General features: G+C 44.5%; 1 protein-coding gene across 2 annotated transcripts in view; it reads right to left on the bottom strand.

Annotated features, from left to right (window-relative positions):
• Positions 1 to 26,694, bottom strand: part of TDRD9 (tudor domain containing 9) — a 171,727-nt gene that overhangs the window by 5,953 nt on the left and 139,080 nt on the right. For both annotated transcript variants that reach the window (XM_038406469.2, XM_038406467.2), the window contains exons 26-34: positions 20,715 to 20,927; positions 19,004 to 19,093; positions 18,019 to 18,276; positions 17,343 to 17,498; positions 7,688 to 7,758; positions 7,159 to 7,268; positions 6,869 to 6,965; positions 4,030 to 4,168; positions 3,255 to 3,373 (exon numbers count right to left, since the gene is read on the bottom strand). In XM_038406469.2, coding sequence (XP_038262397.1) covers positions 3,255 to 3,373; positions 4,030 to 4,168; positions 6,869 to 6,965; positions 7,159 to 7,268; positions 7,688 to 7,758; positions 17,343 to 17,498; positions 18,019 to 18,276; positions 19,004 to 19,093; positions 20,715 to 20,927 — 1,253 coding nt within the window. The remainder of the gene's footprint in view (positions 1 to 3,254; positions 3,374 to 4,029; positions 4,169 to 6,868; positions 6,966 to 7,158; positions 7,269 to 7,687; positions 7,759 to 17,342; positions 17,499 to 18,018; positions 18,277 to 19,003; positions 19,094 to 20,714; positions 20,928 to 26,694) is intronic.

The following is a 26,694-nucleotide window of genomic DNA, read 5'->3' as shown; positions in this document are numbered from 1 at the left end:
CCTTTTACTATGGTAAGTGGAGGCAAGTAGATTTTCTGATTAAGCCAGTAATTTTCATGACTTTTGCCAGCATGATTAAAAACACCATGCTCTGTGTTTCTGAAGATATACCAGATGTGAAGGTATAACTGCATTAAAAGCACAGATTATGTCTTTGTTTGCTTGAGTCCTATCTAATATGGTATAAACTCAAGAAGGTACATTTCTTAGCTATGCAACCCCAAAGCAGCAATTTGCTGCATAACTCAAGTTTACTCTTACATTGGCACATGTCTCAAATTCTTCCAAGAACACTTCTTTCTAGCCTCTGGAATTTTGCCAACTGTTCTGCAAGTCTCAAAATGGGAGGTTGCCCTGTAAAGTCTCTGCCTGGTGCTCCTGCCCAGAAGTGCACCTGTACAATATGCCTCCGAAGTGCCACAATTATGAACCTGTATCTTAGCTGTTTGGCTTGAAACACAAAAGCACTGTGGGATAGGACACTAAGGGCTGCCATGTCACAGACAACAGTGGCTGCTTAGCATCACCAGAAGACAGTGACAGGTGCTGGATGCTGCCTAAGACAAACACACTTCCAATATAAACACTGAACTCTGTGTCGCAATCAATTGACTGACAGGTCCGTTGCACAAATCCTTACAGTTGGCTACTCCAGCGTCTTTTCAGTCTCTGAAAAGTGCTGATGCCCTAAAGAATTCTTGCTACATGGCCCTCCAGAGCCTGTGGATATGGGGAAAGCAGTGGATGTGATACATCTTGACTTTAGTAAAGCTTTTGATATGGTCTCCCACAGTATTCTTGCCATCGAGTTAAAAAAGTATGGATTGGATGAATGGACTACAAGGTGGATAGAAAACTGGCTAGATCGTCAGGCTTAACGGGTAGTGATCAACAGCTTGATGTCTAGTTAACAGCCAGTATCAAGTGGAGTGCCCCAGGGGTTGCTCCCAGGGTCGGTTTTATTCAACATCTTTATTAATGATCTGGATGATGGCATGGATTGAACCCTCAGCAAGTTCACAGATGACAATAAGCTGGGGGAGAGGTAGATATGCTTGAGGGTAGGGATAGGGTCCAGAGTGACCTAGACAAATTGGAAGATTGGGGCCAAAAGAAATATGATGAGGTCCAACAAGGACAAGTGGAGAGTCCTGCACTTAGGACGGAAGAATCCCATGCACTGCTACAGGCTGGGGACCGACTGGCTAAGTAGCAGTTCTGCAGAAAAGAACCTAGGGATTACAGTGGATGAGAAGCTGGATATGAGTCAACAGTGTGCCCTTGTTGCCAAGAAAGCTAATGGTATACTGGGCTGCATTAGTAGGAGCATTGCCAGCAGATCGAGAGAAGTAATTATTCCCTGTATTCGACACTGGTGAGGCCACATCTGGAGTATTGCACCCAGTTTTGGGCCCCGCACTAAAGAAAGGATGTGGACAAATTGGAGAGTGTCCAGCGGAGGGCAACAAAAATGATTAGGGGGCTGGGGCACATGTCTTATGAGGAGAGGCTGAAGGGAACTGGGCTTGTTTAGTCTGCAGAAGAGAAGAGTGAGGGGGAATTTGATAGCAGCCTTCAACTACCTGAAGGGGGGTTCCAAAGAGGATGGAGCTCGGCTGTTCTGTGGTGGCAGATGACAGAACAAGGAGCAACGGACTCAAGTTGCAGTGGGGGAGGTCTAGATTGGATATTAGGAAACACTATTTCACTAGGAGGGTAGCAAAGCACTGGAACGGGTTACCTAGGAAGGTGGTGGAATCTCCATCCTTAGAGGCTTTTGAGTCCCAGCTTGACAAAGCCCTGGCTGGGATGATTTAGTTGGTGTTGGTCCTGCCTTGCACAGGGCGTTGGACTAGATGACATCCTGAGGTCTCTTCCAACCCTATTCTTCTATGATTCTAAAACCTGACCTCTGTTATTTACTAATCTACTTCACTCAAGATGTGTGGAGTGGATTTAAAGTTGGGGTGGACATGTTAGTGCTCACATACATCAAAGAAGTTTAGACAGTAACCACTGGCAAATCATATATTTGAATTGAGCAAGTACATCAAAGAAGGGAGTCATAGAAACTGCCCATATTGATTCTCTCGATAGTCTATGTGACAGCAACCACTATTTCCCTATTGCATTTTGCACTGGGGGACTCCACTTAAAGCTTCTGCTCCATCTTGACATAAAGCTGCATCATGAAATTGCCCCCACCTCAATGCACAGTTGCTTTGCGAAGGTATTTCCTTCTGGTAAATAGCCTAGCATCTTTCCTAGGTATGGAGGTACCGTTGGAAACCTTGTGTAACAGTTAGTGCATGACTGCAAAAGAAGGTTGCTGAATGGCCGTTGCCAACAATTGCATTTGGATCAGTTTCATCACACAGATGTATATAGAGATTAAAAGGTTTATTAAAGGTTTAGATATAGCACAAAGATGCCTACCCTACATTCACAGAGACAGACAGGCTTGCTCAAAGCTTCAAGGACACTTAGCAGCTACATACTTTAGAGAATTGCCATAGTTACTCTTCATACTGGGGCTGCCTCCATAGAAAGCTTTAGGAGACAGATAAACTGCGAGCTGCACAGATGCTAGATACCCCAAGTATTCTGCACTATATTGGTATCAGTTCCTTTGATTTGGTCATAAGAATCAAGGAAGGGTTGCTGGAAAGAGGCAGGTGGCCTCAGTAACTACCTTGCTTTCTCTTGGGACACATGCAATAAGGTAAGGGAAGGAGAATTCTAGCAATTATCTCTGCTAACACCTCCTCTTGGCACAGATTTGATGAGGGAGAGACAGCAGCGTGTACATCTCAGATTTAATCTGGAAGCAAAAGTCTCCAAGAGATTCCATCACAGGGGGAGAGGAAGAAACTCTCTAGGTTCTGAAGCCATGTGAGTTCCTGTCAGTCAGTCCCTAGAACTGGGAACTATAACAGCTAATATCCTGAGGAACATATTTTGCTGTCTTTAGTTTTTATGATTCTATTAACTGTTAGGGTTTCCTGTTGACCTAGTGTTACAGTACCAGTAAAATTATAAATAATGGAAACAGTAAGTCTAAAGCCTATATTAAAATGCTGAAATAATTAATATATTGAAAGCAAAAGCTCAAACTAGTGAATTTACTGCTTTAGAAACAAGCAAAGTGAATCAAGATGGCTAGTACCAGACAAAAGCGTGAAAACTAATGTGGATTCTGCTTTGCTATAAACTAAGAAAATACACAAAATTTTCACCAAGAAAAGTAGTCTTACCCTAAAAGTTTCTCACGAGCATTCTCTTGCAGCTGTGCAATTCTCTCTTGCCCAAAATACCTTGGGCCATTTGGGCCATCACAAACCAGTTTGTTAATGGCCGTTCTTAGGATGTTTATCTGTGAATATTTCAATGATAAATGATAATGAGCAGCCCAAAGAACATTTCCAGTTTAAATTCAGATTAGGGATGTGTGTGTGTGTGTGTGTGTGTGCATGCCTATGTCTATCTGTCTAGAATGGTTTAGTTAACACTGAAAGTTCATTTTATATCAACATTAGCAAAGACATCTGAGAAAAGGTATGTATATAATTTTATGTAAGAATGTCTAATATTTTATGACTAAGTGGATTTTATGACTAAATGGCATTATTTTATACCAAAAATATAATTTAAAGGTTTGAATATCACACAGAAAAACAAAAAACATCTTGCATAAGAGTTTGATTAGCACAGAATTATATTTGCTTAATTACTGGCTTAATTATATACAACTGTCTACAAAGATGATAATATACTGTATTCAATACTTGACTTTGTTCAATAAAGTTTAATGGAACCACCTCAGGGTTTTTAAACTTAGTTTCTGACACACAAGATCAGTTCAAGGTTATAAACAGGCAATTTCACTAAAAAAATATTAGACAACTTTAAAATTCTGCCAAAGGTTGCTAGACTTCAAGTAATACAATTGCAAGAGCTAACAATTTCTGACATCTGCTAGAGTCCAGACATGCACTACTACAATGAAAATAATCCATATGCATGTTTTACCTCTACTATGTCATCCACGCCAAACTGCACATCAAATGCCAGCTCCATGTCATGTTCTGGAAGCAGTGGGGTTCCAAGACTCTGATTCCACCCCAAACCACAAAGAACACCAGTAAAACTCCTTCCACTTTTATCAACCCTAAACAAAATGAAAACTTGAACTGGAATTTTCGAAAGATGAAATTGAAGAAAACAAAGCAACTTCATCTGGAACACCAAGAATCTAATTTACATCCCACATTGATATGAAGATAGACGTTCAGATTCTATATATAGATTTGATCTGAAATGTATAATGAAAACCTAATAACCACAGGTTGCACAGGGCATGGGTTATAAGCCTTAATCCACAAACTGGGATCAATTGCTGGTTTTGATTGCTGCTCAAGAAGATGTACGCAAGTTAGTTTAATCTAGATAGCTTGGGTATCAGAGCAGTGAAGCTGCTGCAAAATACTGGCTGTACAAGCATGGCTGGAACTCTGGGCTTCATCGCTTCAAACCCTGAGCTAACTAGATTAAACACAAGTGGCAATCACACCCTCATAGGAACAAACATTTGTATTGCCAAAGAAAACCCAAGTTACTGATACAGCCTAGCTTGTGGGATTTATAAGGATCCCAGAACAATTTTTATGGCTCATGCAACACCTTGTCATGATACTACATTGTGATGCTGGGACAATGTATTGACATGCTGATGCAGTATCATAACAAAATAGTGTTCACATTTTCCCTGCATAACTAATTTAAAAATGGCAAAGCTGTGACTAACAGCTGCTCAATACTTAGAGTATTGAACATATACAGACCAGAACTTAGTTTAAGGAATCCCAGCATCCCTTGTGTTGAAATAGTGACCTGCACTGATCCCAGTTTGTGGCTTAAGGCTTATAACCCATGGCCTGTGCAACCTGTGGTTATTAGGTTTTCATTATACATTTCAGATCAAATCTATATATAGAATCAAATGATTTTTTATTTCCTCCAATTTCTAATTCATGAATTTTTTTATCTTTAAAGGCTTCCAATTTTCTCAAGCTTCTTCCAAGATAGGTTTGATCAGGAGAGCAGCAAGACAATGATAGGCTCTGAAAGTGCTATCACAGCACAAACGCTTTGTCAACCTAGGATCTGATCTTGTGCTATTTAAGAACACAAGAATGTAAGCACCGCTATATTGGATCAGACCAATGGTCCATCTAGCCCAGCGTTCTATCTTCTGACAGCGACCACTGCCACATCCTTCAGAAGGGAATGAACAGAACAAGGCAATTTCAAATGATCCATTCCCATCGTCCAGTCCCAGCTTTGGCCAGTTGGAAGCTTAGGGACACCCAAAGCATGGGTTTGCGTCCCTGACCACTTTGGCTAATAGGCATTGAACTCCATGAATTTATCTAATTCTTTTTTTAAACCGAGTTATACTCTTTGCCTGCCCAATATCCCATGGCAATGAGTTCCACAGGTTGACCGGGCATTGTGTGAAGAAGTACTTCCTCGTGTTTGTTTTAAATATGCTGTCTACTAACTTCATCAGGTGACTCCTAGTTCTTTTGTTATGTGAAGGGGTAAATAACACTTCCCCATTCGCTTTCTTCACACCATTCATGATTTTTCGACCTCGATCATATCCCACCCCCCTCATCATCTTTCTTTCTAAATTGAACAGTCTCAGTCTTTTTAATCTCTCCTCATATGGAAGCTGTTCCATATTCCTAATAATTTTCGTTGCCCTCCTCTGCACTTTTTCGAATTCTAATAGATCTTTTTTGAGATGGGACAACCAGAACGACACGCCGTGTGGGTATACCATGGATTTATGTAGTGAAATTATGATATTTTCTGTTTTATTAATGATCCCTTTCCTAATGGTTTCTAATTTTATTTCTTTGATTTTATATAATTTTTTTAAAAAGAGGTTCTATCCGTGGCTCTAGGTATCCCTGACTGTAATGGCCCTCACTTGGGGTTTGGCTGGGAAGCATGGCCTAGGGGTCAAGGCTGCAACCCACGACTGGCATGGGGGTTGTTGGTAGCAAAGCCGGGCCCTCCCATTCCATCAGGCTCTGACGCAGGATCCTTTAGGCTACCAGTGGTCTGACAACCAAGGTTACTTTAGGCTGTCCTTCCTGGGCCACTTCCTATCTCCACCCTGGTCAGCTTAGTCCAAGGCTTTCCCTTGCTGGGTGAGTCCAAATCAAGAAAATAAGAGGAGATTACCAATGTTGAGGGTCTACATCCCCCTCTGATTGTTTCTGGGGTGGGTCCTCCTTTCCCTCCTGAAGGGCTCCTTTGGGGCAGTTGGGTCTGAGACATCAGCCTTCCTTCTGCTCTGTGCTGCTGAAACTGTGGGCTGCAGGTCTGCTCTATTCCAGGTCTGCCCCAAATGAGCTGTTTCCCTGTCTTCTAATTCCTCCAACAGAAGGAGCATTTGCTGCAGGTGTGGGGGGGCAGGGCTGGCTGGGCCCAAAATAATCACTTAACCACTTGTTGCCCAGTGTGGGGTTTGTACACCCCATCACACTGACACAGGTGAAACTAATAAATTTAATAGCAACTTAGTCCCTCAACAGCCCCTAAAACACACAAAACTCCCATCCCCCAGGCAGATCTAAGACTGGTACTGTTCCTCCTCCTCTTAGAGTTGCAGCAACATCTCAGGAACTTACACAAGTTTTCATGAAGGCAAACTCTGGAATCCCAAATTCATATATACATCCAACATTGTCAACTTTGCAATATAATATGCAACTGCCTGTAAGGGATGGAAGAGAAGTGTAGAAAGATGGTAGAGAACACACCATTCTGCTATTCCACTTAAAAAATGCGTATATACCTGAGTTCTATAACAGGAGCAAACAACATACTGAGGAGTGCTGGTAGCCCAGGAATAGGAGGAATCAGAGATGTTTCTCTTAATAACATTGTAGATCCTATTACAAAAAAGAATAAAAATTGATAATTAACAGAAAGCCTTGACAGCACAACCAATCTCTAAGCGGTTGGTAGACAGAATTTCAGTGACAGATAAAATTTAGTTCTATGGCTATTCATATGGATAATGCTAAGTAGTTAAAGAAAAGAAAGGGAGAAAAATAAGGAACACAGGTATATATTTAGAATTACCAGTTGCATTTACTGATACAGAAGCAGCAACCAACATTTTCTGAAATGGATCCTCAGGAGTATTATTGATAATTACAGAGTTTATACTTTCCTTTTCTATCCAGATACATCTAGGAAAAAATGACAAAATATATTAACTGACAATAAGAAAGAAAAGTCAGTAGAAATATGTATCTAAAAATCTTTTTAAAAATATGAATCAGCCATAAGCGTGCAAAGTCAATCAAACTCACTCTAGTTAATTAGTCAAGTTTTAAATGAATCCAGGCTCCCAGCCTTGTATTCTTGATATTAAATACAATTTCTGTGCACATTAGAACTGCGTCAATAAACTCTCCCATTGTTCTCAGAACTTTTAACATTATGTATGTTTGTTTTTTTACTTCTACAGAGTTGCATAGTATTTAAGCATAACGGTGAATTAATAAAAAAATTAAAGATGTGAAAATGTGTATTCCAGTAACTCTGATATCTATCAATACAATGACCTATAGTTTGCTTGCCATTCACAACAAAAGCTTTATCAAACCTGAATCTGGAAATTTGGGTCATGCTGTGACACTTCAGCTCATAAGGATTGAAGGGGCCATGAAGTGTTGCCTTTGAAACAAGACAATTCAAGTAAGTTTCAGTTTTTAGATGAAAATAAATAAAAAATAATATATTATTTTAATACTTTATTGAGCATATACTAACATCCAATGTTTTCAAACCTGGGTGCCTAAAGTCAAGTTCCTAAACTTATATCTAGGCACCTAAATAAAAATTACTCTTTTTACAGGAGCTGAGCAATCACAGTATCTCAATAACTTCGATAGGAGCTGGAGTTCCATACTACCTCTGAAAATAAGGCCATCTGAAGTGTCTAAAGTGTCTGAAGGTTCCCCATCTTGTAGATACTACGCACATGCTTAACTTTTTGCATGAAAGTAGTCCCATTGAGTTCTATGGGGCCACTCATTTTTGTGAATTGAACATGTATGTGGGTGTTGGGAAGACTGAAATATAAATCAGGAGCCTAACTTCAGACACCAGATTTGAAATTTACACACACACACACACACACACACACACACACACATATAAAAGTAAGGGTTAATTCAAAATCAGAGTACAGTACATGACACTTTTACATAATGATCAATACTCACTGTTTAGTTATGGCTATGCTTTCTTATGAGATGCAACCAAATTAACAGTTTTGAGTTTGCCTGGGCCATCTACTGCATCACTTTGTGCGCTGCAGTAACTTTGCATCACCAGATCTATATTCATCTACTTAGTAGGAAACCAAGGGCAGCACCTATTTTCCACATGTATTTACATTCAAGTTATCAGAAATAAATGTACAGAACCACAGCATTTGCTTTAGGACGCACATGTGCCCATGCTCTCTCGACTGGAGAACGCATAGTGGTGTCCATGGGCCTGCGTCTGCATAGAATAGCACCTTGTGCTTCCAAACAAGGGCATGTAAGGAGGTGCAGACCCGCCGCTCCTCAGTTCCTTCTCACTACAAAGCAGAGCCTCCACAGCTCAGGGGAAGGAGGGTGGGAGGTGGAGCACCCATTGGAACAAGACTTCCTGAAGAACTCAAGTTACCTTAAGGTAAGTAACCTTTCCTACTTCTTCAAGTATGTGTCCCTGTTGGTGCTGCACGGTAGGAAACTCCCAAGCAGTAACTCAGTGAGGGAGGTGGGTGTGGAGGAGGTAAGTCCAAGATGGTTTGGAGGTCTGAGTCACCAGAGTAGTATCATCTTTGGAAGAAAATGTAATGCTTGACAAAGGTATGAATGAAAGATCATATTCAAATTTCTGTTATGGGAACATCCTTCAATAGAGCTCTAGATGTGGACTGAGCTCTAATGGAATGTGCCAACAGCATGAGGGTGGTGCATCCCTGCTGATCCACAGCAGGTTAAAACACAACCAGAAACCCACTTGGACAGTCTTTGAGTGAAAACAGGTTGATCCTTCATCCTTTCTGCAAATTATACAAATAACTTAGGAGTGGCCTGCAAGGTCTTAGTCCTGTCAAGGTAGAAGGCGAGGGACCTTCTGAAATCTCGTGTATGTACGCTGTCTCCTCCTTGGAGGTATGAAGTTTTGGGTAGAACATTGGCAGGCAAATCTCTTGATTTACGTGGTATTCCCAAGAGATCTTTAGGAGGAAGCAAGGATAGGAATGCATAGAACTGGTGGTATATGGGGGTCAGCCAAAACAGCACCAAGCTCTCCCATTCATCTAGCTGAAGTGAAGGCTATGAGAAAAGGAGGGAGAGATGGACAAAAGAATAAGTAGCCATTGTTTCAAACGGAGGTTTCTTCAGAGCACTGAGAACCAAACCAAGGTCCCATTGGAGGGCCTGGTTCCATATGGGGGGAAGAAAACAAGATATATAAGCCCTTGAGGACTCTCGTTATACTAGGGTGGGCAAAGACTGAGAAGCCTTCGATGGCTGTTATAGATATATATAGCAGCCAGATGTACTCTGACTGAGCTCACTGACTGTCCTTTTGTCTAAATCCAACAGACAGTCCACGATTTTGGAGAGTGAAACCTTTGCGGCTTGGGGAGAATGAAGAGAACATCAAGAGTGGATAAGTTTCCACTTCTGAAGGTGTTTTGTGAGTACAAGGTTTCCTGCTAGATAGGAGAACTGACTGGACCTAATCCAAACAGGTTAATTTCATGCTCAATAACCAGCTAGGAACCATGCTCAAAGATTCAAAGATGAGAGGTTGGGAGGGGTCAGGGTCCCCACGTTCCATGACAGGAGATCCTTCCTAAGAGGAAGTTGAAGAGGTGTTGCCATGGAGAGGTGGAGCTAGTTCTAGTACCACACTTATCTTGGTCAGGATGGCACTATGAGGATAACTCTTGTTCTTTCCTGATGCAGTTTAAATGAAGTCTTGAGAATCACAGGTAGAAGTGGATAAGCAATATAGAATATTTGGCTTCGGTGTTCTGAGGGCACCACCTAATAGCGTTGAAGCCAAATCCTCCCTTGCAGCAGAAAAAGACAGCATTTCACATTGTTTGGAGTGGCAATGAGGTCTGCTTCTGAGGCTCACCAAGCCTGGCAGATGTCTTGGGAGACAGTTGAACTTCCATTCATGGTCCTGAAGGAAGCATTTGCTCAGGAAGTCTGAAATAGCCTTCTGTTGGTCTGGAAGACAAATAGCAGGGATTTCTATTTGACAGAAAATGCATCAGTTCCATAGCCTTAGTGACTGTGTGGATTAGGTACTCCTGGGCCAAATTCTGTGCCAAAAAAATTAAAATTTTGCACACTAACTTAAAATTCTGCAAAATTCTGCATATTTTATTTGTCAAAATAACACAATACAATCAGTCCACTTTCAATTATTTTGGTAATTTATTTCAAAATACTTGCCAACAAGTATGTCAACAATACACACACACACACACACAAAAAGATTCCCCCAGTAGTAGAGTTAAAGAAAAGACAGTTACCTTTTCTGTAACTGGTGTTCTTCGAGATGTGTTGCTCATGTCTATTCCACAATAGGCGTGCATGCTTGCCATGTGCACTGGTGCCGGAAGTTTCTCCCCTTCCAGTACCGGTGGGGGGAGCGCATCCCCGCGACCCCTGGAGCAGTGCCTGCCTGGCGCAGTATAAGGGGGGCTGCGCTCCCCCCACCCTCAGTTCCTTCTTGCCAGACAACTCCGGCAGAGGGGAAGAAGGGTGGGATGTGGAATAGACATGAGCAACACATTTCGAAGAACACCAGTTACGGAAAAGGTAACCGTCTTTTCTTCTTCGAGTGATTGCTCATGTGTATTCCACAATAGGTGATTCCAAGCTATATCTGTTGGAGGTGGGTAGGAGTTCACAAGTTCTCGGGACGGAGTATCGCCCTGCCGAACCTGGCATCATCCCTGGCCTGGGAGACGATCACATAGCGTGAGGTGAACCTGTGAACTGAAGACAATGTGGTGGCCCTACAAATGTCCTGGATGGGGACGTGGGCCACGAAGGCAGATGATTAGACCTGTGTCCAAGTCAAGTCTGCCCTCACAATAGGCGGCGGGGGAACCCATGCACGACGTGATCTGCTTAGAAAGCTGCTGAGTGGAAATCAGCTGACCCTCCGCGCCGAGGCAATGAACAGTTGCAAAGACTTTCTGAACAGCTTGGTCCGCTCGAGGTAGAAAGCCAGAGCTCGCCTCACGTCGAGCATGTGGAGACAGCGTTCCTCACTAGTCGCATGAGGCTTGGGGCAGAGGACTGGCAGAAAAATGTCCTGACCCATGTGGTAGGCGGAGACCACTTTCGGGAGGAACGTGGGGTGTGGGCGGAGCTGAACCTTTTCCTTATGAAAAACTGTATACGGTGGTTCGGAGGTTAGGGCCCTGAGCTCCGAGACCCTCCTGGCCGACATGATAGCTACCAGGAAGGCCACCTTCCACGAGAGGTGAGACCAGGAACACATGGCCAGTGGTTCAAACGGGGCCCCCATAAGATGAGCCAGCACCGGGTTTAGGTCCCACTGTGGAACCAGGGGCTTGGAATATGGGTAGAGATGGTCCAAACCCTTTAGAAACCGGCCGGTCATAGCATGGGAAAACACTGTGTGCCCTTGCATCGGGGGATGAAAGGCAGATGGGCCACCAAGTGTACCATGACTCATGAGGGCGTCAGTCCCTGGGCCCTAAGGTGGAGGAGGTAATCAAGGATAAGCTGGATGAGGGCGGCTGTTGGGGAAATACTCTGGCCTGCCGCCCACTTCGAAAACCGAGACCACTTCGCCACATAGGAGCGGTGAGTGGAGGGCCGTCTACTTTCGAGGTGGATGCACTGAACCTGTTCCGAGCATGTCCTTTCCTCGCCACCTAGCCACTGAGCAGCCACGCTGTGAGGTGAAGCATTGCTAGATTGGGATGGAGGAGGCAGCCCTGGTCCTGAGAGAGCAGGTCTGGGTGGAGCAGCAACTGCCATGGCAGAGCTACCGCCAGCCCCGAGAGGGTCCTGTACCAGTGCTGCCTGAGCCACGCCGGGGCAATGAGGCGGACCCTGGCTTTGTCCATCTTTATTTTCTCCAGGACCCTGCTGATCAGAGGAAACGGGGGAAAGGCATAAAGGAGCTGGCCTGACCAGGACAGGGTAAAGGCGTCGGACATAACGGCCCTCCCTCAGCCCGCTCTGGAGCAGAACTGGTGGCATCGTCGGTTCTGCCAGGTCACAAATAGGTCCACCTGGGGAGCACCCCACCTTCGGAAGAGCAGGCGAGCCACTTCCGGGTGTAGAGACCACTCGTGCTGAGAGGAAAAATTCCTGCTCAAGCGATCCACCCTCACATTCTGGGCGCCCGGCAGGTGGAAGGCTTTTAGGTAGATGTCGTGGGCTATACAGACTGAGAGCTTCGTGGCAGAGAATCAGGCCCCACCTTGCCTGTTGATACAGAACATCAAGGCTGTGTTGTCCGCGAGGACCCTGACTACCTTGCCCTCCAGGTGTGAGCAAAGGCCATACATGCCAGTCGCCCTGAGTTCCTTGACATTTATATGAAAGCGTAGTTCTTATAGAGACCACAGACCTTGGGTCTGAAAGTTCCCCACATGGGCACCCCAGGTCCGACACGTTGGACACCAGCTCCAATGACGGGGCCCTGTCCCTGAACGGGACCCCTTGGAGCATGTTGTTTGGGGCGGACCACTACCGCAGGGAGGTGATCACTGAGTTTGGCACGGTAAGGACTTTGTCCATTCTGTCCATGGCCTGGGAGAACTGTGAGGCCAGCCAGAGCTGGAGGGGCCTCATTCTGAGTCTGGCATGACAGACCACATATGTGCATGCAGGTATGTGACTCAGCAGTTGCAGGCAAGCCCTGGCTGTCGTCACCGGGAACCTTGTGCCCGAGTCGATGAGCACTTTCAGGGTCTCGAACCTGTCTGGTGGGAGAGAGGCCCTGGCCGGTGTTGCGTCTAGTAGCGCCCCGATAAATTCTATGCATTGGACCGGGACTAACATGGACTTGGTGTTGTTTATCAACAGGCCCAGGGCAGTACATGTGGACAGGAGAAGCACCACATGATCTGTCACCTGCGACCAGGAGGTGCTTTTGACTAGCCAGTCGTCCAGATATAGGAATATTTGGACCCCCTGGCGTCTGAAGTAGGTCACTAGCACTGCCATACACTTTGTAAAGATCCTGGGGGCAGTGCACAGACCAAACGCTATGACCATGAATTGGTAGTGACTCTGTCCCACCAGGAAACGGAGGAAGCGTCTGTGCCCCTTGAATATATGGATGTGGAAGTACGCATCCTGTAGATAAAGGGCAGCATACCAGTCCCCGGGATCCAGGGAGGGGATAATGGAGGCCAGGGAAACCATGGGAAATTGAGTTTCACCATGTAGTGGTTCAAGCCTCGCATGTCCTGAGGGGCCTGAGCCCCCCTTTGGGCTTCAGGATAAGGAAATACCAGGAATAATACCCCTTGCCCAGGAACTCCTTGGGCATCGCCGCTATAGCTCCTAGGTCCAGGAGCCGCCCCGTGAGTGGGATCCCCAGGAGGGATGGGGGCAGAGGGCAGTTGGGCAGGGAGGAGGTAAATTGAAGGGTGTAACCTCGGGAGATGGTGTTGAGGACCCATCGGTCCGAGGTAAGCCGTGACCATTCGGGAGGAAAGCACACAACCGATTGGAGAAAGGGAGCTTTACTGAGGGTAGGTCCCTGCTGAGAACTGGCGGGGTACCCCGGAGCATCCCATCAAAAACGCCTTTTGCCCGCCTACTTGACCTTAGAAGACCCAGGCTGGAGGGCAGGCCGGGATTGCCGTTGTGGGTGCTTTCTATAGTCCCGCTGCTTTTTGTGGACAGCCTCGTACTTCCGGAAGGCAGCCGCCTGCTGCAGCTTGAACTTGGGTTTTGTTGGAAGAGGGACATAGAGGCCCAAGGTCTGGAGGGTCGTGCAGGAGTCTTTTATGCCATGCAGCTTTGTGTCCGTTTCCTCAGCAAACAGAGCCTTCCCGTTGAAAGGGAGTTCCTGCATTGATGACTGCGCTTTGTTGGAGAGTCCAGAAAGCAGAAGCCATGATGCCCATCTCATGGACACCGCTGAGGCCATGGACCGTGTGGCCGTGTCTGCTGCATCCGAAGCGGCCTGCAGGGATGCCCTTGAGGCCGCCGCCCCTTCCTCCACAAGCATCTTAAACTCCTTCTTAATGCGCTCCCGGAGCGAATCCTCAAACTTGTGGAGGGATTCCCTGAGGTTAAACTCATAGTGACCCAGGAGACCCTGATGGCTTGCTACTTGTAGCTGAAAGCTTGACGATGAATAAACTTTTCTCCCAAAAGTATCCAGCATCCGAGAGTCTTTGTTCTTGGGTGTCGGGGCTTGTTGCTCCTGCCACTCCCTGTGCTTGACCAACTCGACCACCGAAGAGTTGTGAGCTGGGTGGGTATACAGATACTCGTGTCCCTTCGTGGGTACAAAGTACTTGTGCTCCGCCTTTTTAGAGATGGGAGCCAACGAGGCTGGTATTTGCCACAGGGCATTTGAAATTCTTGCCACCCCTTCATGGAGCGACAAGGCCACACTTCCCAGTGCTGAAGCACATTGAACAGAGACCGTCTGAGGGCTCTTCCATCTCCTCAGCCTGGAGGCGGAGGCTCGCTGCCACCCTTTTTTAGGAGGTCTTGGTGGGCCCAGTAGTCCTCCTGTGGGACGGAGGTGAGGAAGGACAGGACCACACCACATCTCCTTGCAGGACAGTAGAGGAGATGTTTCTGTAGAAGGGGGTGGTCCCCTTTCCTGAGGTCTTGATCTCCTCCTCTGAAAGTCTCAAAATCTGGGAAAGGCCTACTGCGGGTTGTACTGGAACAGCCTAGACTGTTGTGATATTTGCGACCGACTAAACTGTCTCTTGGTTGTAGGAACGTAAACTCCTGGTGACTGTAAGGTAGCTCTTGAGTCCTTCAGAGTGCGGAGGGAGGACTCTGCATCAGAGCTGAAAAGCCTGGGCCCTTCAAAGAGAAGGTCTTCAACCATAATCTGCACTTTTCTTGGGAGACTGGAAGACTGGAGCCAAGATGCTCTCCACATAACCATGATCATGGTTAGGGATGTAGAAGCTGTATCTGGAGCATCTAGAGCAGCTTGGAGGGAGGTTCTGGCTCTCAACTGACTCTTTGAAATGAGGGCCTGAAATGGTTCTCTTGTGCTATGGCAGATGTTCAAAAAAAATTAGTGAACTTGGAATATACACTGAAATAATATTTTGCCAACATATTTGTCACACAAAGTTGGAGAGCTGCCAAGGAGTAGCTTTTCTTACCGAGGTGGTCTAAACATTTGGACTCTTTATTAGGAGAGAGTCTGGACTGGGCCTGTCTATTCCTTTTGTTAGCCATGTCCACCTCTAGGGAGTTGGGTGGGGTGAGAAAAGAAATTCTCCATTCCCTTGGCTGGTATATAGTACTTTTTAATTTCCCACTGCCAGGTGGGCTGGATAATGGCAGGTGTTTGCCAGACTCTGCAAGCCGGTGATAACTGAGTCACATTTATTGGGAGAAGATATTTCCCTGAGAGATGAGATTTTAAAATGTTCACCAAGGAGTGTTGAGACTCATGGACCATCTCTAATGGGATCCAGAGGAATTCCATCACGCATTTCACAGGGTCTTGCAAGGCCTGAAAGTGGCCAGTGTAAGAAGCTGGTGGGTGCTTTACCGTCTCATCTGGGAATGAAGAGGACTTGGCTGATAGAGGAAACTCGCCCCCATCTGGGGATCCTGCTTCTCCTCTGTGTTCCCCAGTGCCGAGAGGGCATAAGGTACTGAAGGGCAATCCTGTGGCACTGTAGGTTGTTCACTCAGTGCCTGTGAATGATGCCATACTGGCAGGTATTGGGCTCTCTTTCTGGTTGAAACCCTATAAAATTGTTCACTGAGGGGAATCCAGGGGGGATAAAAGAAGGGTCCCCAGATATAGTCCTATCCCCTAGCTTTAGGATGTCTGGTGGGGTCTGAAAAAAGAAAGAAGGTTCTTCTTCTTAGAAGTCCTAGTCTCTGAAGGTACTGCTGCCAACCGAGCAGCCTGGGATGTTGAGGCTAACACACAGCAGGGAAGCAGACCCTACTGGGACTAGTACTTCATTAGGAGCTTCAATCTTGCCTCTCTTTCTGAGAGCTGCCTTTAAATCCTATACAGACTTTACACTTAGATAGAACATGGGTGTCTCCAAGGCAGGAGAGACAGTTCGAATGCCTGCCACTATGGGGAAAAGACCTGTGGCAGGTCTGGCAGGACTGAAATCCCAGAGTTTTCAGCATAACCCAGAGTGGTAATGGACTGAAGGAGAGACAGGGAGAGAGTAATCCCCCTTCTAAACACAAGTGTATAAAACTAAAACTAAGAAAATGGGGAAAAAAATAAAGAATAAACAGTATACAAGAAAAGTGAGAAGCTGAGAATCAACGGAGACAGAATTGCTAGTCTTTAGCCACAGGTGGTTGAGAAGGAACTGAGTGGAATGGGTCCACTCCTCCTTATATGCCCTTGTTTGGGGAAAGGAGGTGCTGCTCTGCAAACACTGCTTTGCATTCTCCAGTTGAAAGTGCATGGATGCACGCCCATCCTATGGCAGAGAACCCATAAGGGCATATCTCAAAGAAGAATTAATTGTTAATTTTGGATTTGCCTGAATGATTAACTCTGGAGTCTCTTTGGTTAACACAGAAGCTGCACAGAATTTTAAAAGTAAATTTAAAAGCATCTGTAGTGCCTGCCTCCCACAACCTTACTATCCTGCACACAAACCTGGCGTAAATTTTGAATTCCTTTGTCATGTATTTTTAAGAATTAAAAACTGGTATAAACGGGGAGAAATTAGGGAAGTACCTATTTCCATTAAAAATAAAATGTTGAGGATAAAATTGCTTTTCACATGCTGAAGTCACTCAATACCACAGAGGTCTTGAAATCCTAAAAACTGTTAATTCAGACAATATTTAATCCTGGTCTCTTACTGGTTCACAAATCTATCTCCAAGAACCCTAAAAAATTATGTTATCTTTATTCATAGCTGAATCTGAAGTTAATATTGTTTCAAGGCAGAAAATCAGATCTTGTTGGAAAAATTGCTTCCAATCTTGGGCATAGACAGATCATGTTTCTATAATTTCATATAGAAATGAAACCACTTCTGAAGTTACCTTACAATTTGGTATACCAAATTTATTGGCAGAAAAGTGATTTAACAACATTTCAATGAGGCGTTTTTCTTCCTTTTTTGTTTTTTTTGGAGTTACAGATGCATTCTCCTCATTTTCTACTTGCTTTGAATACAATTCTTTGAGTTCATTGCTTTGCTAAATGAAAAACAGAAAAGAGTTAGAACAAACTGAGAAATGTTCAACTTTTAAAAACTAAAACAAAACAGTTCATGCAAAAAAAATGTATACGAATTTGTGTGGACAAATACAAGTTTGAATTCAAAAACAATGATTTGCCTTTACACCTTCCACTGAATCATAAAGCACTTAGCAGTACTTAATACAAGACACTCACCTAATTGAAGCATTACACCCTTCACTGGGAAACATCGGTTTGGAAGAATCTCAAAAACAGTTCAGGTCCCTATCTCCCCACACTACGATTACTTTGGTATATGTAAACTATCTCAAAAGACCAATTATATTAACCACAGTCTTGCATACATGTGCATGTTTTAGAATATATACTCTCATTTAAGAATTAACCAGAGTCAACCCTGCTTAACTTACATAGCTGTCAAAATCTCAGCCTAATGTATCATAAGAGGAGATTAAGTAAATTAGCATAAGAAACTTAACAGGCATGGCAAAACATTGCTTTTTATTTAATGCATACTTTTGATTCATAGGATTCTTCTGCTAGTTCAGCATAGCCCTCTTCAATGAGCACGTCTCGAATGTTCACTTCTTTAATTCCAGAGTAACGGTAAACATCCACATGCAGAACACTGTGCACAACTGAATACACCTTCACTATAAGAGCACAGTCATTTACTAATGAAGCAAATCTTTGGCTAGCACTATAACTCCACTGTTCTCCACATACAAGAGATTTCGCAGAGGGGCGCATCTTGCACATCTTGAACTCTAAAGCCTAAAACAATATATTAAAGAATGCATGATGAGCTCCAGAAGTGACAGACACATTTTGATTTTTTTACCAAAACAATTTGAGTCAGTAACAATCAAAATGATAAACCATCACATGTGTGACACTTCTCCCATTAACAATATTAAATTTATTATTTTACAGAGAGCTCTTAAGATTGCCATAAAGCTACGGCTACAAATCCCATTATACTGACTGTCACTGTGCATACATCTACACCAATGGCTCCAAAATCAGGGGGCCCTGGCCCCCCACTTTTTAACCTGGTGTAGTCCAGGGGAACAGGGCCAGGGTTGCCCCCCCAAACTGCAAGCCTTGGGCAGGTGTGGAGTGGTGCTGGCAGGGGCTGCGCTTCATGGTGGGGGAGCTGATCACCATTAATAATCAAATACAAACATTGTTCACACAATAACCCTTGAGGATTACACATGATCCCAACCACACGCTAGGCATCACTGTTTACAGTTATATGAAACAAGATTACTTATTAAATAGGTCTTCTCTTGGTGGAAAACAGTTAGGCTTCCAAACATATCTTATGTATGACTAGTGATAAAGGCTTTCACATACATCAGATTAGCAAAATATGGTAGTCAGTCACGGATCTTTATTATTTGGGAAAGATTTGTTGAGGTTTAAAAAAAATCTTAAGCTTATTGGCCTAAAATATTAATACATTCATTAAAAAGAAGCAAACACCATTTATCATTACCTGAAAAGGAAGCTCTCGAAGATAGTTTGGAATTTCCTTTAAAAGATTTAAAAACACTCTTGATCTACTGCCATAATCGACAAAGAAAACCTTGATGACAAAGAAAGGAATGAAAATATAAAATCAGTGGAGATTTCAAAGCACTAAAGAAAGTGCTAGTTTAGCAGATGTAAGGTAGCAAGCACACAATGGACCTATTGCAGTATATAAAATTACTTTCATAGTTACACATCAGCTACACAGAGACAATCAGTTCAGTAGCACAATACACTACATAACCAATTAAAAGACAAATACTTATAGAAACTACAGAGTCTTGAATAATGGGTTCCTGGAGGCAGAATGTGTCAGAAACAGGTCAATTCTGTCTTGCCTATTACTCCATCTTCTCCTAGGTTATACATCCAATCAACCAAAAAACTGTTAACTAGAGACAGCATTAGGCAAACTTTTCTCCAAGGCAACAGTTCTTGGCCCATACTAATTATGGACTAGGGGCTGGTGGCTTAGACTGAAATTTGCATAATCTTACCTCAAATCAGCAGAAGAGGAAGTCAACTACTTGTGGTCTCTGGATTGGCAGATAGCTACTGCACAAATTGGCACGTCAGGGTGGGTGACAGCCACGGATTACACTCACCCTCCGCCATCCAAAGCAAAATTTTTGAATGGACCCCGAAATTTTAATCATCATCATGTTGACTATGCCTTGCCCAAGAAATCTGGACTGACCCAACCTACCTGCAGGCCTGATTCAGACCTCAAACAAGCTTTACCACAAGTAGGAGTGGTTAGCTGTAGCTGGGCACCTAGCTTCAAGTAAGCCAGTGGTGAGGGGTCACTGCCACAGTGCAATCAAGGCTCTTGGAAGGGGAACCTTTGAGCACCACAGAGAGGTAGCATGCAACTGTTCTGAGGGCTTGTCTTCACTACAGGGGTAAGTCGATCTAAGTTACGCTACTCCAGCTACGTGAATAATGTAGCTGGAGTTGATGTAGCTTAAGTCGACTTACCATGGTGTCTTGACTGCGCTGCAGCAACAGGAGATGCTCTCTGGTTCACTTACCTTACTCTTCTCAGGGAGCTGGAGTACTGGAGAGCGCTCTGTTATCAATTTAGCGGGTCTTCACTAGACCCGCTAAATCGACACTCATTGCATCAATTGCAGCAGCGTCAATCTCCCCAGTAGCGAAGACAAGCCCTCAGAAGCCAATTGACAAGGACTATACACTGGCCATCCTTTTACATACAGTTGAGAACACGTAATTCCATCAACTTGTGGTTTTTGATCACACTGATGAACACATTTACCTTCTCAGTCATTACATGCTGACACTGATTCATCAAGCTGACTTACAATTTCATTATTTGAAGTATTCTTCCAAACTATAGATCTTGTAGTTGGAGCCTGTTTTAAGTTTTTCATTTGCTACTACTTTCATTGAAGCCTTCTACTTCATTACACATTACTACACCACCTACTATTCTCTTCTGTCAAAATTCTCCTTCAATATCACACAGTGACAATTTCCTTACTGTGTTCTGACCTATCATTCATTTGCTCCTGGGTCACTTTGGCTAAGGTTTGCTTTTATACATTTATAAAGAAGTTTGTAATTGTCACAAAAGTATTTCATTAAAAATATGAAGCTACAAGATAGTTAATTCAATTACTTCTTACCATTCAATATAACATAACATTAAGCTATACCTCAGCAGAATCTCCAGAAACACATAAGATCTGGGCTCTGTAGTATCTTTTGTTTTCAAAATCAGTAAACTGTGCCAGACAAACTAAATCAGGATACGGACGCACTGGTAGTGGCATCAGGTCCAGGTGGTTAATCTCAGCAGTAAGCCTTTTGAGAGCAATCATATTTTTTTCATCTGTTCGGTAACCCCAGAAATGTCCAACTTCCACCACCTAAAAACACCAGGATACAACTTGCTAAAATATTTTGAATTTTTTAAGTCATCTTTTTATATTAAAATCTGATTTCATATTATTTTTATTCTTACATTGCTTGAAAACATCACATTTTTTTTAGTGTTACACAGCATACCAGGAAAAATACAATGAAGCATTCCTAATCATGAAAAGAATTTATGGTAGTAGTTTTCAAACTCTTGGTATATTTCTTAAATGATGAAGTGTAACTTTCACATCCATATTGCACCAGATACTGTAAATAAGAGACGTATTATCATATGAACATTGGTGTAAAATCTGACATAACAAGAGGTGAAGATCAGGCATGCTGGCATAACAGATTGATTTAAATTTTCAATTTTAATCTTATTTTGTATTTGTACTCTTAGTTATTTTCCTAAAGAGAGGTTAATTCTCATTGGTTGGGGAGCCCTTAAGATGTGTTGATTTGCAACTAAATATAGCCTTGACACTAAATTTGGTACTTACTTTTGTTAACCAGGAAAATACATTATATCCATACACATTTAAGGAACTATATAGCTTTACATACATTTATTCAAATTCTTAATTTTTACATTGTTATATTAGAAAATGGTGGATGATGCACATTTATTTGACAATTTTTTGTAATCTTTTGTTTTGTATTTAAAATTGATTTATTAAACAAAAGAATTATCTGTCAGTAGTAAAACAAACTGAAATCAATCACTCTCTATCAGCCCTCTAAGTTGGTCTCTCCAAAAAGAAGCAAAGTTCTGATGGTTGTACTGTTACAATTACAAAATATTAATTTTTTTAAAAATAATTTTGGTATTTAAAGGTAATGAAACTTCCCACCTTCCCCAACAGGGAAATCTAGTTGCATTTCTGAAAAGATATTAAAATGTTCACTTTTTAAATGTTCATGCAGGCCATGTCCAAATCTTCAAGACAAAACCTCTTGGACACAACTGAAAAAATCCACATACTAGTCCAGAGCCTTATCTCCCATCTTGATTACTTCAACTTCCTCCTCTCTGGGGTCTTCCTGACACCCACCTTACCTGCACTGAGTCTATTCAAAATGCTACAGGTCTGAGTCCTACTTGCAGGCTACCCAACATTCTTTTCCCTGTCTTCTTGCCCAGATGAGACCTGCCTCTTGCTCTCCAGCTTTCCAGACAAAGAAGAGTTAATGGACTACAGTGCACATTCCCTGCACTGTTCCTTGTAGCCAGACACCAGCAAGTTGGGGAGCCAGAGCTGAGCCCAGGTTCCAGCTGAAGAGCAGGCAAAGCCAGAACAGTACAGCTAGGAGTGAGCACAGAATCCAACAACTGGAGAGAAGAGAAGATGGGGGCGGGGCGTGATTGAGGAGAGAAGCAGGGCTCACAGAGTACTTAGGACCCATGTCAGGACTTGGGGCTGGACTGGGAACCCTGCTAGGGTCCTGTCCTTGTGGTCCTGAATTGCCCCAGGATTTACCATCTGGGCCAGCTGAATGAAGTCCTCCTCATCCTTAGGGTCTCTTCCTGACCTACTCTGGGTTTCCTGTTCAGGTTTTTCTGTGGTGGAGTATCAGTTTATTGGTGGATGAGTGGTCCCAATACGCTTGTCCAACTCAAAAGTTCCATGCCCCAGCAATGCTAGGGTCAGTTGGCTGAGAACAAGCAGTGTGGGAAATGCTGAGTATCAGATGTTTTAGAAATGTGTGCCAAGTAATGGAAAATAACAGTACAAGAGGCGGGGCTGCGGGTGGCAAGTTGAAGGACAAGGCCAGAAGATTTTGGCTGGACTGAGGACTAAACTTTGGCTGAACTAAGGACTAATGAGATAAGCAGCACCTGAGAGTCTTTACCACCACAAGATAATGGAACCCAAAGATAAGAATGATGAGAACATTGGGTGATAAACAACAGAAAAGGAATAAACAAGTGCTGTATATATATGGCTGTGGGAAGGGAAATAAAGTGCTTTTTACCAGCAACTGTGTCAGTTGTCCTGTAAGCCAGCCTGCTAGCAGCAACAAATGGTGACCCCGACGTGATAGAATTCTGTGAATTTGATACCATGGACAGAGGAAGAAATAGCAGGGACCGCCGCTGCCGGTGTCCTCCGTTCGGGTGAGGAACCGGGACGCCCAACTGAGGCGGGGGGAGCTCCCACTGAAAGGTGAGTGGCGGGGAATATCTCTCATAACGGGAGCGGCAGCATCAGCAGATGAGCAGGCTGTGTTTAAGGTCTTAAGCAATCTGCTTAATAACCAGGGAGAAAAATTTTCCCCAGAAGCTCTTCAAAAATTGCTTCGGTGGGGAAAGCTATGGGGTGTCCTGGTTAATGCAAAGAATGTGTTTGACTCCTCAGTGTGGAAAACAGTGGGGGAAGACCTGTGGGACTTTGTGGGGGTCGGAAATAAAGAAGCTGCTGCCTTGAGCCCTATCTGGAGGACTGTTCATCGAGCCGTTACCACCGCAGCGGCTCAGGCAGGGGAGCGTATTGCCTTACGCGAGGCATTAGAATCATCAGCGAAAGGCGCCTTCACGGTAGGAGCGAAAGACTTTTTTGGTAAAACGCCTACGATTCCTTTGGCGCCGTTGGACCCCAGTGAGGTACCGTTGCCCTTGAAGGATGACGACTCAGATCGGGGCGAACCGATGGCCGTGGATCAGCCTGTGTTAGGGGAATTGTCATCGGGCAATCCAGAGAACCCGTTACAAGGGGGGGGTCAGGATTGCCGCCCGCGGTTGTGCCATCAGCCCCTCCCCGACACGTTCGGATTATTGACTTGCCTACAACTGGAGAGTTTGATAACTTGACGCAGGACCAGATAATTCGGTGGTTATATAAGGAAGGTATTGCAGCTCAACAGATGATGGATGAGCTGGATAGAAAGAAAAACAGACCACAAGGATCGTCACGATCGCATTTGTTGCAACAGCTTCAAGAGCACGGCATACCTCACGTTTGCCCCATATTTGTAGGTTGTGTGGGTATTATGGTTGTACGGAGCACCTCACTCCCGAGGGAGAGTTGCAACCGACAGCAGAGGAAGAATATCGCAAAATTTATGCCCCCGCTACGCAACCGGTTCGACCAAAAGTGAAACCTCCGCCCCTTACGTGTTCTTCAATTGGACGAGGGCAAGAAGAACGGGGGACGGGGGTGATTTGGAGGGATGGGGGGGGAGCGGGATCTCCTGACCCAATTAAGCGCTGGCATGGATTGATAAAGGATGCTATAATTGAAGGGGAATTTTTGGATGCCATGCCGGCTACTTTCCCGGTATCGGTATCAAGGGAGGGGGTTAAATCTTGGGTGCCGTTAGACTGGAAATTGATGAGGGAGGCTCAGAAAGCTATTGTGGCGTACGGCTTGAAAAATCCGTATGTACAAGAGTTATTAGAACAAATATTCTCGGGGCAAGCGATGTGCCCCTTTGACGCCCAGAAATTTGCAGATATGTTAACACCCACACAGAGATTATTATGGAAGGATTCATGGAGAAAGAAGGCTGAGCACGCGGCAGTGCTTAATTTAGATAGACCCCAGGACGACCCTCTCCATGTAGCAAGTATAGACATGTTGTTGGGACAGGGGCGATTTGAAGAGCCTCAGCTACAGGCACGATTGGTACCCCAAATATTACAAGTCTCAGCTTCTAGCATTGGAGGCATTCAAAGAGCTCCCTGATTTGGGCGCCCCGTCACCTCCCTATTTGAAAGTCACACAGGGAGTGGGCGAATCTTTTGCCCTCTTTTTGGCCCGCCTAAGGACGGCATTGGATAGGGCCCCTAATTTAACACCAGACGCCAGATCAGCATTGGGGGTAGATTTAGCCCTTCAAAATGCTAACCCCACGTGTAAGAAGATTTTGGTGACTTTACCAAAATCGGCCTCCCTAGTCGACATGATTGAAGCCTGCACTCGTGCTCCTTTGGTGGAGGAGGAGGATAAGGCAAAGATTCATGCACGCGCCTTGGCGGTAGCCTTGAATACCTCCAAGTCGAATTGGCGTAGAGGAAGGGAGGGGGCGTACTATCAGTGTGGAAAGATGGGTCATTTAAAACAGGATTGCCCCAAGAAAAGAGGTCAGCCACAAAACAATGCACTTCCCTCCCCATTTCCCAGGACATGTAATCGATGTGAAAAATTCGGTCATAAAGCTACTGAGTGTCACTCCCGGTTTAAAAAAGATGGGACCCCTTTGTCGGGGTCGGGAAACGCCTCGCGGAGTGCCAGCCGGCAGGGCGTGAGGACAAACAATACGCCGGCTGCTTGGACAGCCTCCGCGGGGCAACTTCCGGCAGTGCCGGAGTTGATTTGGCCACCGCCGCCTCCCTAGAGAATGATAGGGTGACGCTCGTTCCATCGGTGGCATCTGGACCGTTGGGGCATGGATTAAGCGCATTGTTAATAGGTAGATCATCCGCCTCCTTATAGGGGCTTTTTGTGCTTCCAGGGCTAATTGATGCTGATTATAGAGGGAACATTGGGATTATGGTACGAGCTATATGCCCGCCTATTACAATAATGGCCGGAACCAAAATTGCACAATTAATACCCTTTCGTGCGAATGTTCCTGTGAAGTCACCCCAGATAAGAGGAACTGGGGGCTTCGGGTCGTCCAGTCAGGTAGACCCCACACCACTAACAACGGCATTTGTTTTGTCAGTGGGACAAGATCGTCCCACTAGATTATTTCTATTTAAGGGCCCAGATGGTGATTCTTTCGAGAATCAGGTCCTTATTGATACTTGGGCAGATGTGACGGTGTTGCCCCTGCAGGGTTGGCCGGTGACTTGGCCACTTCGACCGGTAACCACACCTCTTCGGGGCATTGGCGGACAGCGTGAGCCCATGCTGAGTGAATTTTTTATTGACATTACTGATGTAATCGATAATACGTTAAGGGGGTCAGTCCGCCCTTACCTTGGCGATACAACTATTTGGTTGTTGGGGAGGGATTGCTTGAGTCAATGGGGGGTGGTGATCAGCTCCCCCCCTTTCTAGTAGCGGCCACTGAGGAGTGGCCAACCCTGGCATTGGAATGGAAATCCGATGAGCCGATTTGGGTTGCTCAGTGGCCGCTGCCAACAGAAAAACTTGCTGCATTAACAAAACTAGTAGAGGAGCAAGTATGTCTTGACCATCTAGAACCCTCAGTTAGTCCATGGAATACACCTGTATTCACTATCCTAAAGAAATCAGGAAAATGGCGTTTGCTCCAAGATCTGCGTGCCATTAATGTTATTATGGGCGACATGGGTGCTTTACAGCCCGGTTTACCTGCCCCGTCTATGCTCCCCTCGGGGTGGCCATTACTAATCATTGACCTGAAGGATTGTTATTTTACTGTTCCATTACACCCGAGAGACAGAGAGCGCTTTGCTTTCTCTATTCCGATGGTAAATCGTGAAGCACCTTCCGTACGGTATCAGTGGAAGGTTTTGCCCTAAGGAATGAAAAATTCCCCTACCATCTGCCAGCTCTTCGTTGCATGGGCAATACGCCCAATCCGAGTGAAATATCCCCAATGGAAAATATATCATTACATGGATGATCTTTTATTTGCGGCACCCGTAGCCTTTGAACCCATGATTATAACACAGATCACCTCCACATTAGCAGAAGCTGGTCTGTTTGTGGCCCCAGAAAAGGTTCAGACTAAAGCCCCTTTTTTGTATTTGGGACTTCGGATCACTGACTGCACCGTACGCCCCCAGCAGTTGAAAATCTCTCCTCATGTGCACACACTGTATGATGCACAGAAACTGCTAGG

This window comes from Dermochelys coriacea, chromosome 6 (assembly GCF_009764565.3).
Source record: "Dermochelys coriacea isolate rDerCor1 chromosome 6, rDerCor1.pri.v4, whole genome shotgun sequence".
NCBI lineage: Eukaryota > Metazoa > Chordata > Testudines > Dermochelyidae > Dermochelys > Dermochelys coriacea.
This window is presented reverse-complemented; position numbering and strand designations above follow the sequence as displayed.